Source organism: Oryza glaberrima, chromosome 4 (genome assembly GCF_000147395.1).
Source record: "Oryza glaberrima chromosome 4, OglaRS2, whole genome shotgun sequence".
Classification (NCBI taxonomy): domain Eukaryota; kingdom Viridiplantae; phylum Streptophyta; class Magnoliopsida; order Poales; family Poaceae; genus Oryza; species Oryza glaberrima.
The window spans coordinates 31,251,377-31,265,327 of record NC_068329.1 but is presented as its reverse complement, the minus strand read 5'-3'; the positions used below and the strand labels follow the sequence as shown (position 1 = coordinate 31,265,327).

The following is a 13,951-nucleotide window of genomic DNA, read 5'->3' as shown; positions in this document are numbered from 1 at the left end:
ATGCTCCAAACTCTTCATATTTCGATGTAATAAGTAGCAAAGAGTCTAAAAAAAGGTTAAACTAATTAAGCTAGTGAATACAACCTGACCTGACTGAGTGACTGAGGACAATGCAACATCATCGATATTCGACACAAACAACACGCCTTGAAAGCTCATCATCTGGCCCAATAGGCTTTGTTTCTGCACCCCGGGAATCAAGCAACACGATGTCCTCATCGCCTATACAGGCAGTACTGAAAACAACTCATCTATGATTTTCTTTTGTCCATGATCCTCTGACAACTTTGACTCTGCAGATAGTGGCCTGGCCTCAACTGCTGCTTCAAGCATCGCTAATGTGAACTAAATCTCCCAAAACTGAGTGGGTGACGTCTACGAACCACCGCTACTAAATGGAAACCAGACAAATGTTTGTTCTGTTTGAAAAACTGAAAGCTCAATACTTGATTGTTAGATTATGTTCTTCCCTTTACTTTTAGTTGTACTTCAAAATCAACCAGATCAATAGGCAGAATTGCACAAGAAACCGTCAACTGCAGAAATGAATCGTGCAAGCATCATTCTTCATTAATCAAACAACAAATTAACTGGTGATGTCAGAGGATAAAACCAATGCATGCTAGTTGCTTACTTTACTGGACTAAACATTAAGTGGAAAAGCATACAAGTTCTTTTCACAATTCATCTAAATTATAGAAGGGGCAAATTTATGCGTACAATTTGTGTGGAAGAGTTATATAAGTCTTATAACCTAGTAGTTTAATTCAGTGGCCAACCATCATAGTAAGTTTTATCTCCCCTGCTTTTCAATAAACTACTGTATTTTATATTCATTGTTTTGCATGTTTGAGTTGAAATAAACATGTGTAGAACAGTAGAAGTGCAGTTTTACTCCTGATTGAACTACACGGTCCATGCATTTAAAACCTCCAACTATCAAGAAGGTTTTCAGTTCACGGTGTAAATTAGACAGTGTGGCAAAGTTAATAGAAAGAAATGCATTGATTAAGAGAACTAGAACAGGGTTATCGTGTACAAAGCAGTAAGGTAAGAGAATGTTTATGGGACTTAAGAGATCATCAAGCAGCAAATAAAGCAGAGGAACAAATAGGTTTAAGAATAAAAAGATGCACATGACAATAGTGTGTTAGGAGGAATAGTATCTGCAACAAGAAATGAGCAAATAAAAACAAAAAAAAAACACAGATAATCAAGATAGATTGAAATGGATGGCACTCCAACTGCTGAGTGAGAAATGAGAATCTGGCAATCAGATGCGGTGGAATAGAAAGTTGCGATTATGATCCACGGAGTCCACAATGGCAACCAAGTCATAGATAAGCAACGGCCACTCGAGACCCTTTTTAACTCTTACCAATACCACCTCGATGGGGAGGATCTGCATGGTATTGTCACAGCCAGAATATCCTGGGACAGATCCATGTGTACAGCGCATGGCGGGCACAGACGCTGCGAACATAAGGAGTCGTACATGCATGTAATCAGAAAAATATCGATGTTGATCCATCTAATTGCTGTACTGTACTAGTCTTTACTTATACTAATTTGAGACACTCGTAGTCTAGAAGCCCCTGTCAATCATAGATAAGTAAGAAGCACGAGACCACATTAATCTAAAAAGGAAAAAGGCTAAAATATTCCATATTAATCGAATAAAAAGAGAAAATCTTGACCATTCTTTGGTGTCCAATGTCAATGGGTCCTATGTGCATTGTTGTGCTCCGGTTGTATTCTCCATTCAATATGACTTTGTATTCTCCATTCAATGAAATTAGTCATACTACAGTCCCCAAGGAGTCATATTGAATATTCATAAGTTACACTGAAGCAAGATAAATATATCAGATATGATGTGGAAAATAAGCATTACATGGCACGATTACTAGTATGTCACTTAGTTAGCTCTTGGTCACACAGAAAGCCAAAAAAAAAAAAAGCATATTCATTCAGTAGGGAGCAAAGCTTAGAAGAGGGGAGTGACAATTAAGAAGAGAGAGCAAAACAACACAAGTAAAATACTAGCTTACTTGTGTGTTGAAAGGAACCGAAGTGGGCAGAGCAAAAGCATGTACGGTAGTCGCGCATTTTCCTCCTCGTCCATCACCATGTAATCACCCGCCTCTTCTTCATCCACCTCCTCCTTATCCTCTTCATCGTACACCACTTCCATGATCAACTTTACTCATCGTCCATGGTTGAGTCGATTTGGCCATCGATCCCCTTGATTTGGCAGCAGAGGCCTTCTCACCTTCCCTCCTCCTCCTCCTTTTCTTCTTGGCTTATTGCTCGTCGTCCTCCTCACGCGCGCAGGCTCTTCCGGAAGGCCTTCCCTTCCTCTCCACCTCCATCTCCGCTGAGAATCCTCAACGCCTCCTTTTCTTTTTCCCTTCTCTCGCTGCCGCCGCAGTTGGCCGTATGGCCATAATGAGGAGACAACTCAGAGAAATATTTTCTTTCATTTTTAAATTTTTATTTTTTAATATTTACAGAAATATTATACCGGTGAAAATATTTACGTGTGACCGACGCTAGAGGCCGCTGAGCAGGCATGCGACGAAAATTCCATTTACCCCCTTTCCCTCAACGCAAAATACGCACACGGTGCCGTGTGCGACATCACTTTGCTGCTCTCTACTTGGACGGCAGGGTCATTTCTATAAATATTTTCGTCGGTATAATATTTCTATAAATATTAAAAAAATAAAAATTTAAAAATGAAAAAAAATTCCTCAGAGAAAGGTCCGGTTTTTCTACTCCCCTAAGGGCCGAGGCTGAGCAGCTCAACGACTCGAGCAGGCCGGACTGGATAACGAGTGGGCCGGCTGGCACTTCCCTTTCGTAAGGTGGTTTGTCCTGCAATAAGTTCAATTATCATCCCTCAACTTTACATCAAGTTTGTATGACATCCCTAATCCCCACTACCAGAAATTTTCACCCCTAAATTATGCAAAACCGTGCAACTTAGGTCCCATATCAGTATAGATGTCCGGTTTTGTTGACATGACATCCTAGTTAGCAAAAAAAATAGAAAAAAAAGTATTTGGGCCCACATGTCAGCCACCCTTTTCTTCCTTCTCTTTTCTTCCCAAACCTTTCGGTTGCCAGCTGGGCCAGCAGGAGCCCCTCCGGCTTCGACCTCAGCGACTCCAACCACCACAACCTCCCCTCCCACATGCCCTCCTCGCTGCCACACCACCTCCTCCTCCCTCAGCCTGTCTACCGCCCTGTCACAAGGGTCGATGGGGTTGTTTATACTTACCACACACGCATCCCGGGGCTCCACGACCACGGAGGATAAGGGGAGGAGGGAAACAGAATGCCTACCTTTGGAGTTGGGTTTGGGTGGCCACACGGCCATGGCAACCTCTTCGGTGGCCGCCATGCCGCACGACTCCACGCCCATGGAGGGTCCCTTCCAGGGCCTCCTTGAGGCAGCCCACCAGGGGCTTCTTCAACATCCTCATCCCTCCGCCGCAGTCGCCGCACTGTAACATCCTGGCCCAATTAAGATAAGACCTATGTGGCCCATGGAAACTATATGCGCATGTTTAGTATCACCTTGCTAGTTTAGCAAGAGTGAAACCAACTTATAAGGCATCTTCCCTCCAACCATATCACCTTGCGGGTTAACCTTTGTACACGAAACGAGGACGAAAGTGTAAGTAGAGTGATATGTACAAGTGGTCCAGCGCCGTTTGTTAGGCTGGGTTGTATGGTTCTGGAGGGAGAGGTGTTACACGCACCCACGCTTCCCCAACCATGAGGTTGCCGCCTCCACCACGGCGAGGGACACTGAGCTGTCCGCGCTCGCGTCGGCCACCCGCCCCGTGACGACCCACACCACCATGTTCTCAAGAACCGTCCTTGAGTCGACGGCAGCGGGAGGTGGCACGACGACCTCCTCTTCCTCCTCTACCGCCGGTGCAGCTAGCCCCATGGTCTCCTCCTCCTCTGTGGTGGCGGCGGGGGCCTCCTCCACCGTGGTAACCGCAGGAGGACTATGCCTCCCCCATCTGTCGCCGGCCGAGAACAGAAGCAAGAAGAGAAGAGAAGAAAGAAAAGAAAGAAGAGATGTGTGGTCCACATCATTTTCTCGCTTATATATGGGTCCCACATACTTTTTTTATATTTTTTATTAGGATGCTACGTCAGGGAAACCAGACATCTATACTGTAATGGGACCTACCCCCTCCGTCCAAAAAAAACCCAATCCTACCAATGAACCTGGACACATGTGTGTCCAGGTTCATAGTCATGATTGGCTTTATTTTGGGACAGAGTAGTAAATTACATAGTTTTATATAGTTTAGGAGTGAAACTTTTTTATATTGAAAATAAGGGATGTCAAACAAACTTGATGTAAAATTGAGGGACTGCTCCCTTCCTTTCACAATCTCGAGCCACTCCACGCCTCCTCCACTCCACACCCACAGGATGACAGGAAGGAAATGATAGGAGGGGCGCCGCGTCAAGCTCGAAACTCTGCCGTAATACTCCCTCCGTTTCAAAATGTTTAACACCGTTGACTGTTTAGTACGTGTTTGACCATTCGTCTTATTTAAAAAATTTAAGTAATTATTTATTCTTTTCATATCATCTGATTCATTGTTAAATATATTTTCATGTACACATATAGTTTTACGTATTTCACAAATTTGTTTGAATAAGACGAACGGTCAAATATGTGCTAAAAAGTCAACGATGTCAAACATTTTTGAAACGGAGGGATTTCTATGTAAAGATGAATGAATTTGATGCGCACTACAACTAACGCGAACACATAATTATGTGCTGTACAGGTAGGATCTCCTACTCGAAACGAATCGACACAACTCAAGGCAGCTCTTGTATACTACTGTAATGTGTACTCCGGGAGTAAGGGTCCTCTGCAGTACATCTGGATTGGTACTCCGGTTATCTTGAGTAAGCAGGTTATATTGCGCTAGTTTGCTTCAACCCGGAACAGCAAACTACTAGGTGGAACGTACACAAATTGTCAGTCACACAGGCTGGATGACAGTATATATTACATATAGCAAATGGCCAACTTTGCTGTAAGTAGGTACCACTGTGAACGTTACACACCTGAGCAGCTAGCTGGCTAACCGAGGACTATTCAATATTATCGCAATTAAGAAGGGACCAAGCAACAGTAATTTCCACCGCACAGAAGCCCAATTCACATATAGCACAGCTTTCCCCTGATTTTTGGGGCCGGAAGCGAACCTCATCCATTGTGGACGGGGCCTCATTTTGTGCAATCCCGCCATCATCTTCTCTTGTACTTGTTTTACCAGCAGCCTGCGTGGCTGCCACACAAACTGTCAGTTGTCCACTTAATTCTACAGTAACAACACGCCTTGATAGCTTGATCACGTCATCATCTGAACCAATAGGCATTGTTTCTGCATCCTGGGAAGCAAGCAACACAAAGTCCTCATGGCCTATACCGGAAGTTCTGCAGACAATTCGTCCTCGGTTTTCTTTTGTCCATGATCCTCTAACAACTTTGACTCTGCAGATAGTGGCCTCAACTGCCCCATTAAGCACCGCATATGTGAACTTAAACTTGCTGTACCACCCAAGCATGATTGCACGGGATGGACCTGTCAACTCCAAAAATGAATCCTGCAATCATCATTCGTGCGTCATTATAATAATAATCAATTAAATAGCAATGTAAGAATAAAACCAATACGCATTGATGAAATAGTAATTGCTTACTTCACTGGACTAAAATTTCAGTTGAAGTGCATATAAGTTCTGTCGAAAATCTCCTAGGTTCTAGAAGCGACAATTTTATGCATACATGCATGTCTTATGAATTAATAGTTTAGTACAGTGGCCAACCATCCCATGTCTTTATCATTATATATATTTGCAAGTCTTCTCTTTTCTGTTTTCCAATTCGTTATTTTATATCATTAGTTGTTTTTGCATGTTTGAGTTGAAATAAATATGCTTAGAAGAGCAGTTTTACTACTACCACAGTCCATATATTTCAAACCTTGAATTGCCAAGAAGGTTTCCAGTTTACAGTAGATATTAGAAAACGTGGCAAAATTAAGAGGCGGAATTGCATTCATGATAAAATAAAATCGTGTCATTGTGTACACAGTAGTAACGTGAGTACAGAATAATAGTACCTGCAGCTAGAAATGAGCAAACAAAAACTAAAGAAATGCAAATAATTGAGATAATTTAAAAATGGATGGTACTCCACCTTCTGAGTGAGAATTTGACAATCATCCCTAGTGCGGTGGAACAGAAGGTTGCGATTATGATCCACAGAGTCCCTGACAGCAACCAAGCCATAGACATGCAACGGCCACTCAAGACCCTTTTTGATTCTTACCACCTCTATGGAGAAGATCTGCAAGGTACGGTCGCAGCGAGCATATCTTGCGATAGGCCCATGTGTATATCGCATGGCGGGCACAGACGCTGCAAACATAAGAGTAATGCATGCATGCAATCAAAATACATAAGAAGACATTGATTATGATCCATCTTTACTTATAACAATTAGAGGCTCTTCTAGAAGCCCTCTGTCAATCCTAGATGAGGACATTAATTTAATTTAGAAAAGGAAAAAAGAAAGCTAGAAATCGCACATTAATCAAATAAAAAAGATCTTGATCACCCAATATCCATAACTAACGTACCTTGTGAGGAGATACTTATATAGTGTCGCACCTTGTGAGGAGATACTTACAGATAGTGTCGCACTATGTTAATTCAGAAAGGATCCAAAAATATACAGTGAGTCATGGTAGTTAAGAAAATGGACCATGCCACATGCGCACCGCAACAAAAAAAAATGATATATTCGTTATTGGGTTTGATTCGAAAAACGAGTTCAATTTCAGGAAGAACTTGATTGGATACAAGTTTTTCCAAAGCGTTTAATAGATTCTAGTTGTTCCTTCTTAGGTACATGCATCCAACTAGAGCTTGGAGTCTATTCTCTTCATTAGTGATCAATAACAATGTTTTGTATGCATGGTTCCTATACTCCTATGCACATTGATGTACATGTTCTAGTTTCTTAATAACAAACAAATGGAATGTAGGTTGATTCATTGTACTCCCTCTAGTTTCATTTTAATTGATGTTTTGGACAATGACACGGTCTACAAAATATATATTTGACCTTATTTTTCTATTATAATATATATAATAAAATAATGCATGTTTACTTTTATTATAGTGCTTTGAAAAACAAATATATATATGTTGCTCTAGTTCCTTTAAATTAAATATTTTTAAAATTATTGATAGTTTGACATCAACCTTGTCTAAAATATTAATTAATATGGAATCGGAGGGAGTACTCTCCTTTTAACGCAAATAGACAGCTTAAGGTTTCCAAGGAGTCATATTGAATATTCAGTTAATTAGCTCCTGCCAAATCTCATGCAGCACATAAATGGTGGTATCACATAATAATAACAAGAATAATAAGGCCTGAGTAGACGAACACCATATAACGCAATTAATGAATTAATCTGACGTGATTGATGCTAACAGTAATAAAATTGGAGTACTTACTTGTGCGTTGGAAGGGACCGTAATGGGGAGACAAAGAGGAATCCCAAGATGTATGGTAGCGGCGCATCTGCTCCTCCTCGTCCAACTCATCAGTGTAGGAGTACTTGCCCTTCATCTCCAACTTCACCTGCCGCAATTTTTCCTCCATCTGCACCGGATCCAGCTCCTCCTCTCACCGAACACCAATTCCGCGCACCTCGAATCCCTACACCCATCCTCCTCTTCCTCCAACATAGGAGTATAATTGTTCATCCTTTCTTCGTCATCCTGGTCATCGATCCTCCTTGACTTAGCAGCAAAGGCCTCCTCCTCCTCCTCCTCCTTCTCCTCTTCACGGCGGCACTTCCGGCCTTCGCCGCCTCCTCTCCCCTTCGTCTCCGCCGCCTCCATCGCTAAATGTATGAGATCAGTTTCCTTCTCTTTCACTTCTTAAGGCGTTCCAAATGTCCAGTGGGCCTTGCCCTGGGCGGCTGGGCCTTCATCAACACAAATGGAACGGAATGCAGCCCATTACGGCTTAGGCTCAGGTTTTAATTAATATTCTCATTTTCAGTCCACTATTAATATTGTTTCAGATAGATAAAAAAAATTACTCTTCTATATATTTAACCTCAGTTCCCGTGTGGAGATGTGTAGTAGTAGTGTTTAGTTTGACACTTGACCAAATATTGGTAGCAGTTTTGTGAGTAGAATGGTCTAGAATTATCAATAATTCGCAAGGTTGTGTTGGTAATGACATATTTAGTTTGTTGTCTTAGTAAATTTTGGTATCACCAAAATTTCGAATAGTTGAGAATGGCAAGGAAGTAAACAAGGCCAAAATTTTAAGACTTCCAGTTCCATACACTCTACAGCTAACTTCAGTCAGGCCTACAACAGACGCCTTCTCCTCCTCGAAATAACTTATCAATACATCCACGAGTCTCTGAAACTAAGCAAGAAAAGCATCAGCTTCTAGTATACGACAGCACAGTTCAATGCTTGGTAATTAAGCAGGCTTCATCATATAAATTAAGACATACTTATGGTAACCATCTCGCAGGACGTCAGAGAATCACAAGGAAGAAACCAGTGCTGTTGTCAATAGCCCCTCCAGATAAATTATAGCAGGCAGGCAACTATCTTTACACAGAGGATATGCCTTTGATCACGCCTAATGCGTGCCTCAAACCAGTCATTGGATTATTACTTCATCTCACACATTGACATGATTTATCACTGCCCTAAAGGCCGAGAGAGAGAGGTGGGGAGGGAGAGGGAGAGAGAAAAAAAAAGGTTATTAGGCATGTTGCTGCACCGGGAAGGCGGGAACTAGACCGGACTTATGAGTGAGCGAGCAGCTCATGGATTGGATTGTCAAAACTCATCGGCCAGGCTGACTCCATAATGCTGAGCTAGGCTCTTCATGTTTCCGTTCTGTACGACATTCTCCAGCATGTCGTACTTATTGTAATTTCCATCGAGTAATTCCTGTTGCTGCTTTGCCAGCTCCTTCTCCTCTTCCAATTGATTCTGGCAGAAAAAACACAAACAAAACACATCAATGCAATGTTACAAGATCAAAACAACAGCAACTTGGTCCTGGTAAGCAATAGCATCAAGATCCCAAAATACTGTCCTGCTACAAACACAATACTTGGACTAACAACGCTGGGCAAGCGCATAATAGTTCTCCAGTCGCGCTTACGGTTATAGTTACTCGTGTTAAATGCAGAATGTGTACTCAATTATCCATTTCTAAATTACAATTTACAATGTCCCGGCGAAAAAATTAGTGGCCTACCCCACTATTCTCCTGAGCAATGGTCTGCCAACTGATTCATAACTGCATATCACTACGCAGAAACTATGCTGTTTAAGGCGTACTGAGCATAAAACAAACATAAGATGGCGATTCTTAGAAGCAGTGAAATAAATAGTTCATCTAAAAAGGAGTCACTAATTTACCTTTATGAGTGCCATATTTTCTACTTCTTGCCTTTTTGCTAGGATCCTCAATTTCTTCATTCCTTGATACTCTGTTCCATCTTCTTGTTTTACCCACCGGAACTCTTTCCTGATGCCAGGGTGAGGAGGGCGCTCCCGAAACATCTCGGGCTTTGCACATATAGCTCTTACAGGCCTTGGCATCCCGCCAATTATGAAAGGGAAATCATTCATCAAGTCTAGTGCAGCCTTAGCTTGTATTTCGTCATCCAATTCCACCAATGCAGCAGAAGGAATGTCATACGGGACTGTGTAATTAACAATGAACTCCACATCGACAACATTTGCACATTGGGCAAGAGCTGCTTTAATTACTGAGCTTGTGACTTGAGGGGAAAGATGATCAATATAGATCGTCCTCTTGACCTTCTTCTCGAAATCAGCATACGCCTTCTTAGCATCTTCATCGGATGTCACCATGGGAGCAGGGGCGGATCCAACTTGAGAACCCCCAAACTGTTACTTGTATTCTGAAATTAAAAGAAGAGTCTCTTCCAGATCTAGAAGAGAAGCTAGGGTTAACGAACGAACGCAAGCAATATCCAGACAAAAGTAGTCCCGATGGGAGAGAAAGATGAATCAGAAAGGCGCCTCTCCTCCCTTTGTTTTGTTCAGCTGCGACTCGTCTTGGCGGCGCAAGGAGCGGAGGAGACAGATTTTCCTTCTTTTATGCCGCCAAGGTAAGGGGAAGATACTCGGAGAATAGCGATGGCGATGCTGATGCCGATGAGAAGGAGCGATGGGAGGGAAGCAGCGGAGATTGCGCGATTGCGCGTGAGGGGATTTGCGATCCGAGGCCTTGTTCGATTATGCTTTGATTCAATCCGGACCGGCAATAACTAAGTTTAGTAAGAAATTTATGAAAGATACAATGAGAGATCAGGATTTATTTTGGGTCGGGAACCAATTTACTTATGATAAGGACAATAAGAGACCAGAATTAGTTCCATACCTCTTGACTAGTGGATTGATTCCCGGTCTCTTATTGTCCCTATCATAAGTAAATTGGTTCCTGGCCCGGAATAAATCCTGACCTCTTATTGTATCTATCATAAATTTCTTGCTATACTTGTCACTCCCGGTCCGGATTGAATCAGCATAAGGCCTTGTTTGGGGACCGAGAGGCCCCTCCTTTTTCAGTTCGGCTAGGGGTAGCGAGTGTAGATTGAGGAACTGGGAATATTAGAAGGGATCGAGGGGGTCGGGCACGTGATCTAGCGGGCGAGACAGAAGGGATTATACAGATTCGGGCCACTAAGAAGCGTAATACCCTACTTCTGTGTATGATGATTTTTCTGATATTTGAAAGCCTCTGAATCTCTGGTGTACAAGTTAGGGTTAAGTGTTCCTATTCTAACTTGTTCTCCTCCCTCTCACTAGACGTCTACCTCCTTTTTTACTCCAAGAGGTTATTACATGAGTTGGGCGTGCCGTCCAGCAAGAGAGCAAACATTCTCTATATTAAATGTGTATCTTGCGCTACAGCTTGGAAATCGTCTGAGCATCAGCTGTCGAGCGGGGCCCATCAAATCATGCCGGCTGACGCAAGCCGACATGGAGGGGGGGTCCATGTCATTCTTCATTTAATGGTTGTGGAATGGAGGCTTGGATGCGCGGGAATGACGTTCCGGCTGCTGTGTCTCCTATCATCTTGATGGGACAGGGCATACCTACCGCGCACCGCCTGACGTCTGGGCAGAGCAGCCTCAGTCGACAGCGAGACGACGCGATTGAGAACGTCTCCAAGGTGTTCCACTGATGATGGATCGGCGGCGGCGATTTAGGCTGTGTTTAGATTTAGGGGTGAAAATTTTTACCGTGTCACATCAGATATACGGACATACATTTGAAGTATTAAACGTAGACTAATAACAAAACAAATTACAGAATCCGTCTGTATACCGCGAGACGAATTTATTAAGCCTAATTTAATCCGTCATTAGCAAATGTTTACTGTAGCACCACATTATAAAATCATGGAGCAATTAGGTTAAAATATTTATCTCGTAATTTATATGCAATCTTTATTTTTTTATCTATATTTAATACTCTGTCCAAACATTCGATATAACAGGGTGAAAAACTTCACGTGATCTACACAGGCCCTTGGGATTTGTGGAGACTAGGGGAAGGACGGGTCCTAGTCAGCCTCGCTATGCACATCAATGGATCTACATCCACCGATTGATTGTATAGTAGTACTCCGTATGTGCTGGTCTGGTAGTTTGCAACAATCATTGGCATATGTATACTGACGACTGTACACAAGGGGAAATCTCGAAAGATAAGCATACTCAGCTCTGTGTATTTCATTTTCTGCCACCTGATCGATCGATCTCATCAATCTGCAACGAATTGATCGTTTGGTATAATAACGAATCTGACTGGGAAATACAGTACATACATATTTATGGCTGTTGTTGGATCCGCAAAAAGGAAAAAAGAAAAGGAAGAATGCACAGATCAGATCGTAGAGAGAAAGGAAGAAAGAAGCAGCAGGAATGGAGGTGATCCGAGGAGCAGGTGATAATAATGAATGAATATGATGGATTCAGAGGTAAATGCAGGACTTGTCGAGGGAGATGGGCTTGTTGAGCTTGGCGGGGTTCATGAGGACCTTGCACTCGATGGCGCGTGTGAACTTGGGCTTCACCAGCGCCCCCAGCACGTACGCCCTCGAGTGCACCGTCGTCCTCAGGATCATCGGCACCGGAGCCATGCTGCCGCTGCCCTTCCCCGCCGTCAGCGTCGGCCCTCCGCCGTACAGCGGCACCTTGTTCCCCATCACCCCCACGCTCACCGTCCTCCGGCTGCTCCGGGCCTGGTAGAACTTGTTGAGATCGCCGGACGCCAGCGTCAGCTGGCTGTACGACAGCGTGAACGGGTCCGCCGTCACGTGGATCCCGAAGAACGTGCCCGTGTTCCGGTACGTCAGCTTCACCGTCGAGTTGGTCGTCGCCATGTCCGTCGGCACCAGCGACGCGTCCGTCCCCGCCTGGATTATGAAGTTCTCGAACGTGATGCTCTGCAATATAATCAACAGTACCATTATTTATTTGTCATTTCATTCTACGAAGTACTAATCAAATGAAGAAGAAAGAAGAATAGTTACCTTGATGACTATCTGTGGCTTCTGGGAGCGGCTGGCGCCCCAGAGGACGAGGGCGAAGAAGGAGAAGAGGACGACGAAGCCGAGGACGAAGATGAGGAAGTACTTGCAGCGCTTGGGGATGCCCCTGCGCTCGTCCTCGTCGTCGAGGAGGCCCTCCTCCTCGATCACGCCGATCTCCTGCCACCCCTTCCCCGCCGGGGCGCCCTTGCGGCCGGAGCTGGACTTGTCGCCCTTGCGCTTGGGGTGGCCGGAGAAGCGGCTGGACGAGGAGTCCCTGCCCACCGAGTGCCGCGGCGACCCCATGGGGCTCAGCGCCGGCGTCGAGTGCACCGACGTCGCCGTCTTCTCCCCGTCATGCGAATCCCTCGACGGGCTCTGCACGTAGTACACCGGCCGCCCGCCGCGCGACGTCGGGGACCGCGGCGGCGACGATGGCGCCAGGCTCGTCACCTCCGAGTCCGTCTTGGCGTGCATCTTCCTCGTCTTCTTCTTCTTGATCTGCTTGCTCCTCTGCTCTCTCTCTAGCTTCTTCTTGATCTGGCAATCACTAGGTGAAGTGAGAGAAGTGGAGCTCGCTAACACTAGCTAAGCTAATGACCACTCCGTGGTAGGAGTAATACTAATAACTATAGAGAAGAGATTCCTAAATCTAATGCAGTGATGAATAGCACTAGTAGTACGTGACAAAGGCAGGAAGGCCGCGGCTAATTAAAGAATAGGCAAGCAAAGGAAGCAGCGTGTGTTAGTTGGATCAAAGCGTCGGTGCTCTTTGGACTCTGGAGGCCAACTAATTTTTAGTTTCTTTTTCAGATACTAGCTAGCAGCACTACTAGTGGAGTACAAACATTGCACTACCATGCATAATTAGTATTTAGTTTTACACTTGGTTTGTAGCACATTATACCTTCAAAAAAGAATCATTTTTAGTCTATATAAATGAAGTTATATCCTACTACTATCTATTGGAGGAAAGTACTGCTAGTATTTATTCTGTAGGATTATTAACAGGCTAATGTGGGGGGTGAAAATGAAAATGCAAATTTTCCGTATAAAGTGGGTGGTTGCATGTTACACGGAAGTGAGCAGAGCACTGGTATGGCCATGTGACGGTGATGTGCCGGGATTCGTCGGTTGCGGCATGAGAGAGAGAGAGAGCCGGACGGACCGACAGTTCATGCGAGGCTGGCTTTCCCATTCCCAGCCAGCTCACCATCTCGCACTCGCTCGCAGCTGGATCTTGCTTTCCTCTCACCTCTTCTGCCCTGCCCTACCCTACCA

General features: G+C 44.1%; 3 protein-coding genes across 3 annotated transcripts; all 3 read right to left on the bottom strand.

The window, feature by feature from the left end:
- Positions 1 to 4,960: 4,960 nt before the first annotated feature.
- On the bottom strand, positions 4,961 to 8,678 carry LOC127771096 (uncharacterized). Its single transcript, XM_052296920.1, has 4 exons — positions 8,598 to 8,678; positions 7,576 to 8,500; positions 6,248 to 6,468; positions 4,961 to 5,652 (listed from the first exon to the last, which is right to left on the bottom strand). Exons 2-4 carry the CDS (start codon positions 7,721 to 7,723, stop codon positions 5,137 to 5,139), a joined length of 885 nt encoding a protein of 294 aa, XP_052152880.1. The 5' UTR covers positions 7,724 to 8,500; positions 8,598 to 8,678; the 3' UTR covers positions 4,961 to 5,136.
- Positions 8,679 to 8,713: 35 nt separating this feature from the next.
- LOC127771097 (uncharacterized) lies at positions 8,714 to 10,382 on the bottom strand. The gene is made up of 2 exons (XM_052296922.1): positions 9,523 to 10,382; positions 8,714 to 9,087 (listed from the first exon to the last, which is right to left on the bottom strand). The coding sequence occupies exons 1-2, from the start codon at positions 9,979 to 9,981 to the stop codon at positions 8,932 to 8,934; spliced, it is 615 nt and encodes a 204-aa protein (XP_052152882.1). The 5' UTR covers positions 9,982 to 10,382; the 3' UTR covers positions 8,714 to 8,931.
- A 1,459-nt stretch (positions 10,383 to 11,841) lies between these two features.
- LOC127772241 (uncharacterized) lies at positions 11,842 to 13,372 on the bottom strand. The gene is made up of 2 exons (XM_052298251.1): positions 12,674 to 13,372; positions 11,842 to 12,586 (listed from the first exon to the last, which is right to left on the bottom strand). Exons 1-2 carry the CDS (start codon positions 13,145 to 13,147, stop codon positions 12,113 to 12,115), a joined length of 948 nt encoding a protein of 315 aa, XP_052154211.1. The 5' UTR covers positions 13,148 to 13,372; the 3' UTR covers positions 11,842 to 12,112.
- Positions 13,373 to 13,951: the final 579 nt, after the last annotated feature.

Coding starts and splice junctions, on each gene's coding strand:
- LOC127771096 (XM_052296920.1), bottom strand. CDS start 7,723: ATGGAGGAAAAATTGCGGCAGGTGAAGTTGGAGATGAAGGGCAAGTAC. Junction 6,469..7,575: donor CGGTCCCTTCCAACGCACAA/GTAAGTACTCCA, acceptor TTATGTTTGCAG/CGTCTGTGCCCGCCATGCGA. Junction 5,653..6,247: donor GTCAAATTCTCACTCAGAAG/GTGGAGTACCAT, acceptor TGATGATTGCAG/GATTCATTTTTGGAGTTGAC.
- LOC127771097 (XM_052296922.1), bottom strand. CDS start 9,981: ATGGTGACATCCGATGAAGATGCTAAGAAGGCGTATGCTGATTTCGAG. Junction 9,088..9,522: donor AAAATATGGCACTCATAAAG/GTAAATTAGTGA, acceptor TTTTTCTGCCAG/AATCAATTGGAAGAGGAGAA.
- LOC127772241 (XM_052298251.1), bottom strand. CDS start 13,147: ATGCACGCCAAGACGGACTCGGAGGTGACGAGCCTGGCGCCATCGTCG. Junction 12,587..12,673: donor AGCCACAGATAGTCATCAAG/GTAACTATTCTT, acceptor ATTATATTGCAG/AGCATCACGTTCGAGAACTT.